Consider the following 12,430-nt stretch of genomic DNA (forward strand, 5'->3'; position numbering starts at 1 on the left):
CGGATTCAGCTACCAGCCCCACTAGAGCTTCCCAATCATCCCACGATACGATGGCGAGCCACGAAGATGCAACCAGAGCTCCTGAGAGCGATGCCCAGGAGAATCAAGCGACTCCTGTCGGCAGCTCCGCGGAGGAGGTACCTGTCTCCACGCCGGCGATGGGCGACTGTTGCACAAGCGACAGACCAACTCGTATGTTTTTGCCACCTCGAAGCGACGGTGCCTCATGTTACCTGATGAGGTGATGGAGCCGCTAACATGGACTACATTCACTAGCTTCTGGAAAGGCGTCAACCGGTGAAATAGTCAAAATAAACGATGTCGAGGTAATGCAAGTCTGTGCTGCACAGTTTGGCCGTTGGCACTAAATATCCATCTCTAACTAATACATGTGTGGCTTTTGTATTTTGCTGACTGGCGTAACAGTGCTACATTTCCAAGCCTCCTGATTACCCACATGCGCCGGCACGTCTTCTGTTGCTCCTGACCGGTGGTACGGGGCTGCACTCGGTCAACAACCAGATCCAATCAGACAGATTTGCGTCCGAGGGCTTCCTGGTCGTCATGCCAGATCTCTTTGGCGGCGACCCGGCGCCCAACGCGGCCGGTCTCGAAAACGAGCTGGACCTCGGCTCCACGTCCTTCTTGGACATCTTCAAGGTGCGCGCAGCCGAGACGGCAAAAAGCTTCATGATCGACATGTGGCTAGCACGCCACACGCAGGACAAGGTCATGCCGCTGCTGTACCGGGTCATTGATGGGTGCAAGGAAACGTATTCTACCGTGGTCACAGAGGGCCAGGGCATCTATGCTGCTGGCTATTGCTTTGGTGGTCGCTATGTCCTGCTTCTATCCAAGGAAAACCAGCCCGTCTATGGCGATGCGGCGCCGACTGAGGGAGCTGGCGAGGTTCGGAAGGGCCCGTTAATCAAGGCTGGAGTTTTGGCCCATCCCACTTCAGTATCGCACGGAGACTTTGACGGTCTCAAGGCTCCACTGAGCTTGGTATGCGTGGAAAACGACCCCCTCTTCCCCGATGAAATCCGCGCTCATGGCGAGGAAACGATGGAGAAGACATCCTTGGAACACGAAGTCAAAGTGTATCCTGGCGTCCCTCATGGTATGTTACCGAGCACACAAATCAAAGACAAACAAACATGTGTGGCTAACATACAACTAACTAGGCTTTGCTGTCGTTGGCGACTATTCCCAACCTGAGATCAAAGAGGCCCAAGAAGTGGCCTATGACCAAATGCTAGAGTGGCTTCACACTCATTAGATATTGAAATTGTTTAGAGAATATGGGTTTTTGTTCATACAAACACTTCTTGAGACGCTTTAGCATATGTCTGGGATATTAAATCATCTAAACTAATGAATGTTCAATAACAATTAGTTATGAGGATTTAATTTCTAGAACCAGTAGTGGTCTATGTCCAATTATCAAGAATGGCCATCATTCGTACATGTTACCATACCCTAACACAGTTCCACACTTCCAGCGCCACAACACACATCCCCTATGCAGCCCCTTATTTCACTTGAGGCGCACCCCCTTATATAAGCCCTCCTGCGCAGACCGACACTTTCATTTTTTTTTTACAAACCAGTCCTCTTTACAGATTGTGAGCTCATCGTTTGCTTCCACTCCGCCAAATGATCAACATCATCAACAAGCCGTAATGCTTGGAACCCGGGGATAAATTCAAAGAAGAGGCCACCAACCTCGGCCAACCTTCCACGGTCTTCAACAATGAGTCCAATACTCCCGACTCATCCCTCCTCGACCTCCCGCGGTTCCAAGTAACTCCAGACACCACCACTCGTCAAACGGTGTCTGCCTCGCGTTCAAGACCACAATCACAGAGTCTTTGGACTGCCTATCTGATTCTTGGCAATACCACACCAGCCCTTGAACAGACAAAAATCTATCGCCGACCGTGGGCTGAAAAGCCCCATAAGCTTCTTGCTCCCCGAATCCGCATTGATCGCGTGCGCGTGCCAAACGCTTCCACCCATCAATAATTGACCAGCCAATCTGCCCTGCCATAGGATCGACCGGACCGCTGTTACCAACACACCAAGTTCACCAGGTAGTCATCAACCAAACCTTCTGCCTACATCCCCAAACCACCGCCTGACCAGAGTCATGGTTCGACCCCTCCCACGCTGTGTCTTTACTACAGCGCTGCCGTGTCCACCTGTTCTCAAATCAACATGTTCACCACCTCCCGCGAACAGAGAACCATGGTTGGCACCTTTTGTGGAGGAGTCGTGTGGTCCCTGGGAATAAGAAGGGGAGAGCCCGTCTGGCTAGATAGTAAACCCCACCCTTTGGAAAATTATCTCCACGTCCATGATGAAAGAGTGCTCAGAAGTCTGCCCACAACGCCCGCAGCAGAGGCTAATATTGATCCATCACACGAAACGAAATACCCGTTGTCACAATCATCCACAACACGGGTCACAAACAACAGTCCTCGGATTTACACTACACAACTACAAGTGATTCTGCACTGACTGCACACGACAACTCAGCTTCGCAACAACGTCCCCATCCATACAACTCCACGAGATGTGCGGACACCCCATTGTCGAATGATCGATGCGCACGCACCGCAATAAACGACACCGCCGAGCGGAAGGTGTGCACGATCGGCGGCAAAACCCGGACCATAATCCACAATGCCTGCTCCAAGTTGCTTTCCCAGACAATCCAACTCTACGGGATCGCACACACACAATGCCAGCTTGCCTCTCACACACAACAGGCCTGCTTCATCCGCATCACCACCAGCCCCACCTACGTCCGTCCCAGCAACATCGTTGCGCCTTCCGACCCATGCTGGGCTTCCTCCCAACATCGAAGACCGCACCCACTTCAGAGCGTCAATGTTGGAAGTCAAGCCGACAACCCCTCTCCTCTGTAAGCAGAAGAGTAGCGGAATTTGTCACTTCAGCCGACACTTCCGCGTGCCTCACAATCACCAAGGCCGCATTCTCTGTATATAGACCAATCTTTGCATATAGTTAGACTCATCTTAGCATAGACCAACATTTGGAACAAACTGGTCCCTTTTCCAATATACTAACATGCTTACAGCCCTAACCCTATTCGTAGACCACAAAGAAGTGAAGTGGAAAAAACAAAGTGAACCCCTTAAGCTGTGTCTCAATTTTACCTTTTTTTAGGGGTTTCACCCCAAATCTTACGCCCGAAAAAAGAAAAAAAAAAAACCAGCTAAACGACTCAAAATGAAATGCATGACGCAAAGGGGCACATTTCTCTGGATATGTGGCACACCAAATCTCAAGAATCATTTCAGATGATAAAAAGCTAACTGGTGCTTCCGAGAAGCACACCAGACTAAATGCATTGCGTAATCTGGGAATCGAACCCAGGGCTAATCGAAATCATTGCTTTGATGGCAACGATTAATGTTACCACTACACCAATTACGCGTGCTTTGGTTTTTGTTGAGAGTGAACTCACTAAACTAAACCTTATTCCAGGTCGGTCTGGGGCTCGTTCGTGAAAACAAGAACGGCATTGGGTTAGTTGGAAGAAGACAGATAACTGTTGGTATTTACGTGATGCCAATAGTCTGGCATGAGCTTTGGAGTGTTCCTTTGTCGATGGCGAAAAACGCCCAAAGACGTAAACAGCAAGACTCATGACATATGAGATGAGCTCATTGCATATCGGGGGTCATTTCCCTTTTTCTTTTATTTTTTTTTTTAGAAATAAGACAATTGGCCCAAGGGGTTTACGGGAACGAGGAGCAGCAAAGACACAGGGAGGGTTGGTAAGAGAAAATCTAGGGGCGATAGACAAGACCAAACAGTCGGCATTTCAGAGCTCTTTGCCGCGAACGCTGGGAGCGAACGACAGGCAAGGAACCTGAACACATGACAGGCGTGGCTTGTATGGTGTTCTGGGATTTCAGTGATCGCCAGAAGGGAACTGGCGACGGGAATAGCAGAGTTCCCTGAATATAGGCCCGAAGTCTGCAGGCATTTCTCGGGTCAAAAATCTAGCCATGGGGAAACGAGGCGACGAAGGGATGGGCTATGGCTGTATTTGTATATTCTGCGCACCACATAGCTTTGCTGAAGACGACGATCACATGAAAGGGCACTTTAGGTCACTGGTAACGTTCCTTATCTCATTGCTTGTTTTTTTTTTTTTTTTTTTTTTTTTCGTATTGGCACCGCGCTTTGGGCTCACGAGGTACTGTCTGAAAGGGGGAGGAAAGGCCCTTGTCCCGTAGACGCACAATAGAAGGCTCAGACATCAGGAAGACGACAGTAATATGGCAGGAAAACAAAGCGAAGAGGTCCAAGATGCAAGCGTCGGAGACTTACCGGCATTTCTGGCACGACATCAACTGATGGTGTCCCAAAAGAAAAGAAGAAGGCCCGGAAAATAAGGCGGTACGTATGAGATTGGACGACATTAACCAGGAACTCAGCGAGGCAGTGCTGAGCCTAATAATTTAATCGTACTGTCCCGCAGTGGTTCGGCTTTATATTTACAAGCCACTTGCGGGCAACATAAGCTTGTGTTGCTTATCTGTGAGCCGAAGGCTTTGTGTGCCATGGTTGTATTTTTCTTTTCCATCCTTTGACCGGAAGCAGAACCTTGTGCGTATGCCCATGTCGTTTATGATAGGATAGAGGGGGAGGGGGGCTAAGGGCAGAAAGTTGAGGGGGCAGAACATGAGGCATATTCGTATTCCTAGAGGCAGGCCTGTCGGGCTAATCGATCTGCTTCTGGAGATGAAGCCGGGTGGTTAGGGGACTAGACGTGTCATGCCAACACGAAGAAGGGAAGTTCAGACGGGCAAGCTGCAAGGAAATGAAGAAGCTCTAGAGAGCGTTTCGACTGGCTTGCACGAATTATCGTGTCAGGCACTGGCCTGGTGTTGCGGGAATGTGCAGTTCTGGAAGCATGAATTACAGGGTCAAGTGAATGGATACGAAATGCTGGTGATCAGGGGACATGCATATACAGTGTCATGGGCCGCTGGAATGGGGCGTTCTGGATGTGTTCAGCTAGCCAGCCAGCGCTGTACATGGTCACTAGTGAGTACAACAATTACACACGCACGATCATAGCTGCGATGATGTATGTACACGGTATGCTTGTATACGAGTGCCGTCGGTGTAGGTTGCGAGAACATGACAGGTTATGGGATGGACCTTCCACCTCCAAAACAAAATACGAGGAGCAAATTACCTACAGAGCCTCGGGCTTCACCGCTTGGGAAACACTAAAATATGAGCTCTCTATTCAAACTCCATTGCCGTACAAAAGTGACTGGGAGGAGTGCTTCGCCTGTGTAGCTTGACGGAAAGCACGATCGATATACTGACTACTAGTTAGTACCCGTATGGATGTAGTCATGTTCTGTGCGTCGCGTGGAAAGGTCAGAGCACACCCAACAGTATTGGCCGTGCCAGCATGGCAGCCTGTTTATCTGTTTATAGCAGCATCGACACCAGCCAACAGGCGCTCAAGAGATCCTGCCGACGAACACATTCACAAGCTACGGCCAGCGGCGGGAGGTTTTCTTTTGGCTGTCAGGCTTACGGGTCACTCTCTGGCTTACCTGCCGACTGGCAGAGTGTCAGTTATAGTTACTGGCGGCTTTGCGATGTGTTGAAGGCCCTGCATTGACAAGTGAACTGACAGAGGCCCGTGAAACGCACATAAAGCCGGTGGGATCTCACTATCATGTGTGTACCACGAGTTGTGCTTTAGAGCGCGTGGTTGTCATGTAGCAAGATACAAAAGTGCAAGAGCAAAACAAGGAGCAGGATTCACTACAGCAACGCAACTAGTAGTTACCAGCCATTTTCATTTCGTCTGCAGATTCATGTGGTGTTGGCAAGTTGTAGAAGCGGGAAACTGCAACAGGAAGGTCAAGGCAAAAAGATAAAAAAAAAAAAAGTCAAGGTAATAGCCAGCCAGGGCGGGCATGGTGGGCCTGTTACCATAAGACGGGATGGAAAGAGGGAACAGGGCACGGATATCTTTTTTCTTCCTACGATGCTCCTTTGTATGCTTATCCCAGTCCCTGCATTAGTGTCAAGGATAGTGAAGACTTGGTACGGGTTAGCGGGTGTGTGTGTGTGTGTGTTTGTTTTTTTTCAGACTACAGAAAAAAAAAGCAATCAACAAAGAAAACATTGCTTCTGGAGACACATGGCAATTTTCAAACTCCCGTTGCAGATGTTTGTGGTCGACCAAACGGCTTGGCCTGCTTGCTGTCAAACAAAATGCAGCTGCCATCAACTAGTTAGGTAAACGGTGACTTCGAGTCTGCAGCAAAGAAAAAAGGCAGTTGCCACCATAGGGCAAAGGATAACTAATCAAGGAAAGTACCCAACCAGGCACATTCCTCTCTAGCTCTCTGACCATCTCAGCTCCTGCCTCGTGCTTATGCTCGTGCTCTTGATGGTTCTATTTCCTGTTTGTTGCTTTCCGCAGACCCCGCGACTCATTTCTCAGAAAGGCATCTTGTTTTTTTTCTTCCTTTTCGATCAAGATTTGTTGTGGTTACCAACTGGCGACAACGCAACATCCGCCGAGCCCTAAAGCGTGGAGAGCTAAAAGCGAAATTTCACGATTTGCGCAATCAGAGGTCTAGAATTCTACATGGGAGCGGAGTCAGTTGCATTGGGGAGAAATTGCCTGGGGCGGATGGAAGCGGGGGACAGGCGAAGTTGCAGAAGCTCGCTAAAGCCTCATCTCATCGTAATTGCTAGTGACGAGGACAAGGTCGGCCTGCCATGAAAATTCTATCGTAAACCGTAAACCATCCGTAACCCTACCAAAGGCCAGAGGCAGGGTTTGTGTCGGAATTAACTAGCCAATGGGGAATGCGACTAAATAAAAGAACTTTTGGGAGAAAAAGGGCAGGAATACGAGAATCAAGATTGCTGTGCGGGTTTTCCCTTTCCGTCTGAGAGAGTTGTGTGTGTGTGCTGGCAGAGCGACGGCGGTGTGGCCCAAGTACCTGTACTTGTTTGGCCATAGAGAATGTGGGCGAATTCTTGTCCAGGTACATGGCCCGGGTCCAATCTTGCTTGCCGCGGTATCGTCGAATCTTGTCCGGTGGGTGTGGTGTCTGTCCCTTTTGATTGGATCAGCGCGGGAAGAGGGAGGCAGGCAAACTGGCTGCTGTTCTCAGAGTAAGGCTGCATTTAGCCTCGTCGGCTTCAGCTGTTCTGTGGGTGTTCTGTCACAAGGGAGGGCCAACAGCCGATCGAACAGCCAGAGCATCGCGGACAGGGCCAGAATGGCTTTTGCGAGCGGAGAGAGAGAGGCGTCCCTGCAAGCCTCCCGCGTTCCAGACAATGCCCAAAGGTCGGCGGAAGCAGAGAGAGGGGGGCCTTTTGGCGACGCGCTGGCATGGCGCACCGGGCCTGTGGAAGGCATAGGAAGCGGTGACCGTTGCATCTGCTGGCTCGCCGGCCATGGTCCTGACAACAAGGAAATAGGCCGGAGCTTGGTTGTATGTGGTAGGTAATAGACATGCACAATGAAAGGCCTATCTCGCTTATGTCTCGCAGAGACTGCTATTTTCACACCGCCATGAGTCTTCACCTCTTTTCCTTACACCTTGAAGCAGGTGCAAGATGGCTGCAACTGGGCCGCTTGTGTGATACATGCACACCAGGCGCATACACGAGCAAACTAACAACTGACCAGATTCAATTAGGGGACGGGGGCCGAAAACAGAAAGGAAAAAGGGGCAGGGCACCAGAAGAGGCCCAGGGCATGAGCCAACCTCGCCAGAGGGCGGAGGCTGCTGGTATACAGGAACGGCCAGGGGTAAAAGGGATCTGGGTGGGAGAACAGGGCCCAGGCGCTAGGACTCAACCCAGGACTAGGATCAGGCTTAAAACGACACCAGTTAGACAGCCAGAGCCGGAGGATACTAGGACCCTCCCATCACAGCAACGGATAGGTGCTGCTGTTTCGGCTGCGGCTATGTTAGACGCTGAGACGCTTTTTTCTATAAAGATCTTGGAGACCTTCCATCTCATCTCGTTCTCTTTCTTCCTTTCCTCCTCACCCACACACACTCGCTTCTTTCCCACTCGTGACTTTTACAGTCCAGACATTCGTTACCAGCAACTTTTAATTTCTTCTCGCCTTATTATTTTTTCCTGTTCAACTTAATATTTTTTTATTCCAAACCCCCCTAATCAGTCAAAATGAAGTTCTCTACTGCCATCGTCGCTGCCACCGCCGCCGTTGTCTCGGCCCAGACCGCTGCTCCCAACGTCACCTACGTCACCGAGGTCGTTGAGCAGTTCGTCACCTACTGCCCTGAGGCCACCGTCCTGACCTTCGCCAACAAGAAGGTTACCATCACCGAGGCTACCACCATCACCATCCCTGACTGCACCATTGTCAAGCCCGTCTACGTCACCGCCCACGTCGACTGCACTAGCTGGTACGTTTTGCTCTCGACAATCACCATTCTTTCAACGATCGCATACTAACTGCTTCTACAGCAAGGAGGGCAGCCCCGCTCCCGCCCCCATCCCTGCCAACGTCACCGTCCCCGGTGCTACCGGTGCCTACGTTGCCCCCACTGGCTCGTACGTCCCTACCGGCTCGTACGTCCCCACCCAGTCTGCTGTCACCGCTGGTGCCGGCAAGGCCATGGCTGTCTCTGGTGCTGGTCTGGCTGGTGTCCTGGCCGTTGCCCTCGCTCTGTAAATCGCTTAAATCCTGCAAGTTCCGGAGTTTTGAGCGCTACCGCTATGGCGACAGGACAGGAGTTTGAAGGACTTCTAGAGAGGGTTACCACTTGTACTGTTTCTGGATTTGTCAATGTTATTCTCTATTCGCCAAAGCAAAAGCAATCATGTCGCCGGGAACAATTTGTGTGGACGGGATTTAGTGGAACTCCTTTATGGAGCTGGTTCATGAAGAGCGTGCTGTCTGTTCTGTTCTGCTTGCCAGACTTGACATGACGGCCTTCTTCGCACTTGGGTACAACAAGACCAAAAGAGAATCACGATTAGCTCTTTTATGTGTTGCTTCTTTTTTCTACGGAGGAATTCATGAGTTGGAATAATCTAATATTTGTTAAACTATTTCTCAGGTAGAGATCTGGTAAATGAATTCTGTCGCCCCTTAAAGTATCCATTACGTCCTCCATTAATTTGCATGTTAGGTATCCAGCGCACGGAGCGTTATGCAGGTGACTCTATATTTGGCTTCCCGACTTGTGGCCTGAACGTGCATTCTGCAAGATCCTCAATGCGTGATCTGTTCGGATGGCAGGCTGACTACTCTAAATCATGCCCGGAACTCCGAGTCCCCTTGGTGTAACCGCTGTTGCGCCGTGTCACCATGACGCGCAACTTTATTCTAATGTCTGAGCCAAGTCCCTCCGTCATTTATAATGAAAACTTTTCATTTCCTGATACCTTGGTGAGCATGCACCTGAGCGCATGTACTCACTCATATGTTTCTTTGACGTTCTAGATCCCAACTGATTATTTACTGCTTATGGTTGTGTATGTCCATGGGTCTCAGTCTCTTTTCAACATCCTTTGGTTGAAAGATCTAGCCAACTCCCTATTTTCAGTTCCGACGTCTGGAAAATCCCATTCTTTCTCACTTTTAGCACCTGAGAGTCTCATAGTTTTTGCCACTTTGCCACATTCTTCACCAGATATTTCAGCCATGTGAGCTCGGTATGCTTAAACATAGTCGCGGCTTACGGCAGAATCACATGCTTTTTGCGAGACACCTGGTGTCATGAAAATATCCAGTGATCATGGAGGCCAAAAAAGACATTACCTGAGCTACGTGATTACATGTCAATCGTCTCACTCTCCATATTCACACTTCAAAATATTTGTGATTCATAGTCTTTGCTGATTTTCATTCGAGCATCTGTACCATAGCTGGCAGCTGTCAAGAAGTGTTTACCAGCTGTAAACATAGCCATGCAACACGTGATCTCGCGTCAGCTACGCGTCTCCTTTGACCTCAGTGCCTAGCAACACAACCCCATTCGCGGAATTTTCATGCCCGGAATACGTTTTTTTAACCACCACCGCATCATCTCATCATTCAAACCTCATCCATAAGTTCTATTTTCTTAAGTTAAAATTCTTATATCAAGCGAAATGCCGCCGCCCGAAAAACAACAGCTGACTATCAACGCGATAGCGCGCATCGGAGGGACCAGGAAATCGCGACTTGATGCATGGAACAGCTCATCCACCGGTCACCAGGTCGCCGAGACGCGACCGGGCACTGGATGGCGTGAGTCGCGTGCGACAAAACTACAAAGCCAGCTAAAGAGCGGGAACGGCAGTGGTGTGCGGATGCAGGACCTTTATGGTCAAGGAGCCGCCAACTATGACGAAAAGTTGAACATGATTGTGCCCAAGGAGGTCCGCATTCGAGCGCAGACAACTGTCGCTGATATGCTGGCAAGGCCCGGGGCCATGCGAAAGACTTGCGGCCCTGTTGAAGAGAGTGGAAAAAGTACTGGCGGGGTCGATAATCTCGCGCTGGGGCGTCCGTATGAAACTCGGGGTGTCAAGTCCGAGGCAGTTAAGACTGAACTTGACGCTTCTTCCACACAAGGGTTGACACAACGTCATGCTACCACTTCGAGCGAGCCAAGGAAAGGGATATTCCATGGGTTGATTGTTTACATCAACGGAAGTACCCAACCTTTGATATCAGACCTCAAGTTGAAGACGCTCTTTGCCCAGCAAGGCGCTACAGTCTCGCTGAATCTTGCGCGGCGGCGGGTCACCCATGTTATCCTTGGTCGCTCTGGAGTGGTCGGTCATGGAGCTGGAGGCGGACTTGCGAGCACCAAAATCAACAAAGAGATCCAAAAGACTGCCGGAAGCAGTGTCAAATATGTCAACGTTGAATGGTAAGTCTGTGATCACAATCTCCGTGTCTTGTGGGTTCTAACTCACATTGTCTAGGGTCCTGGAAAGTCTGAAAGCTGGCAAAAGACTACCAGAGACTCGTTTTTCCGCTGTGAAAGTAGCCCATCAAGCTCAAAAGAGCGTGTATTCGATGTTTACAAAGTCATCATAAACCGTGGCTATTTGTTATTTCTGGAGGCTTCTGCCGACGATGAAATTGTGCCATACAGCCAGCCAGGGAATACAGCTCCAGACAGGCATCATGTGCACTTGCATTGGTAACCGAGCCACATGAGTCTTGGTGGACTGATACAAAAGCCATCAAGTAATCAGGTCTTGACCCACTATCAGACGAGTCTCACATTTGGAATATGGACTACAAAGTCACTACCAGCAGACGCTCAAGACAACATGAGGGGCTACTGATCAGACAGTTGAGATTACGCATGCGCACACAAGCCCACTTGGTGGGGTTGTTGTCCATCAGCACATGATACATAGCGCAGAATGGTAGCGCTACACTGATATCATAGACTAGAAGCAGAGGAAACTGGTAGCCTTTTCTTCCATGCTCGTCTACACGTTCTCTGTTCATAAGCCTACTGCTTTTTTTGCTTGTCCTTGTATCTACTTGGTGATGAATGCAACTTGAGCGGAGCCGCAGAGTCAAAGGCATTCTTGTCCAACAACTGGCCAGCTAGATGGGCCTTGGTGCTAAGACAGGCTCTATATGCTCTTGGTTAGCATAGCGTAGATAAAGTATCATTAAGAAACTGTGTTGAGGTACCCCTCCTTCTGTCCCCAGTGGCCAGGCCCAACGAAACAAACATGCAGCCCTCTTCTCTCATTCTGCGTGTGGAGCACCATATTACCTCCACTGTACGGAACAAAGACAAGCTAACTTGACTGGAGACGTGACCATCGACCTGGAAGGGCAGAGGGGATGGACCTGTGCAAGCATGCGGTGTATGAAGGACACAGTTCCACAAAGCAGCCACGGACGCAAGTGTTCATTCTACGGATGCCCTGTATGGTTGATGCTGGAAGTTTCTCGCCATGTGTTTTGACCGTCATGCAGAGAACAATGGAGCTCAAGGGATTTGGCACTACGGACGTGGAATTCTAGAAACAAACGTCAAAAAGGGTCGCAGCCACCGCCTTAGCCACCGACAACACAATATAGAGACATGGCGACATGCCAACATGGTGAGAGGGGAAGGGAGCGAGAGAAGGAAAAGCATTACACACACTCTCTTTCATCGAAACGAATGCATAGGCAAATGCTAAACACAGACGCCGGAATGTTCAGGGACAAGACGGGTATGCGAGTGACAACACCCCCCCCCCTCTCCTCTTCATGTGATGCTTCGTCGAACCTCTTCTTGTGGGTGGGGGGAGGACAAGCCTCGTATTTGATCGAGCCAGAGTTCGCGGGGGGTTGTTTTGCTGCCAGACAAATTGACGGTAAGCAAACGTTCTGGCCTCTCTCCAGTCTTGCTTTTTT

The 12,430-nt window shown here is 49.9% G+C and overlaps 3 protein-coding genes across 3 annotated transcripts; all 3 read left to right on the top strand.

Moving 5' to 3' along the window:
* Window positions 1-50: 50 nt before the first annotated feature.
* BROUX77_006790 (uncharacterized protein) lies at window positions 51-1,279 on the top strand (the record flags this gene model as incomplete). The annotated part of the gene is made up of 4 exons (XM_073751813.1): window positions 51-192; window positions 277-326; window positions 427-1,120; window positions 1,185-1,279. The coding sequence occupies 4 exons, from the start codon at window positions 51-53 to the stop codon at window positions 1,277-1,279; spliced, it is 981 nt and encodes a 326-aa protein (XP_073602937.1).
* A 6,947-nt stretch (window positions 1,280-8,226) lies between these two features.
* Window positions 8,227-8,737, top strand: BROUX77_006791 (uncharacterized protein; the record flags this gene model as incomplete). Its single annotated transcript, XM_073751814.1, has 2 exons — window positions 8,227-8,468; window positions 8,530-8,737. 2 exons carry the CDS (start codon window positions 8,227-8,229, stop codon window positions 8,735-8,737), a joined length of 450 nt encoding a protein of 149 aa, XP_073602938.1.
* A 1,424-nt stretch (window positions 8,738-10,161) lies between these two features.
* On the top strand, window positions 10,162-11,098 carry BROUX77_006792 (uncharacterized protein; the record flags this gene model as incomplete). Its single annotated transcript, XM_073751815.1, has 2 exons — window positions 10,162-10,928; window positions 10,984-11,098. 2 exons carry the CDS (start codon window positions 10,162-10,164, stop codon window positions 11,096-11,098), a joined length of 882 nt encoding a protein of 293 aa, XP_073602939.1.
* Window positions 11,099-12,430: the final 1,332 nt, after the last annotated feature.

The sequence above is a fragment of the Berkeleyomyces rouxiae genome (genome assembly GCF_048999995.1).
Source record: "Berkeleyomyces rouxiae strain 22BRR77 chromosome Unknown BrBRR77_ptg000009l, whole genome shotgun sequence".
Lineage (NCBI taxonomy): Eukaryota > Fungi > Ascomycota > Sordariomycetes > Microascales > Ceratocystidaceae > Berkeleyomyces > Berkeleyomyces rouxiae.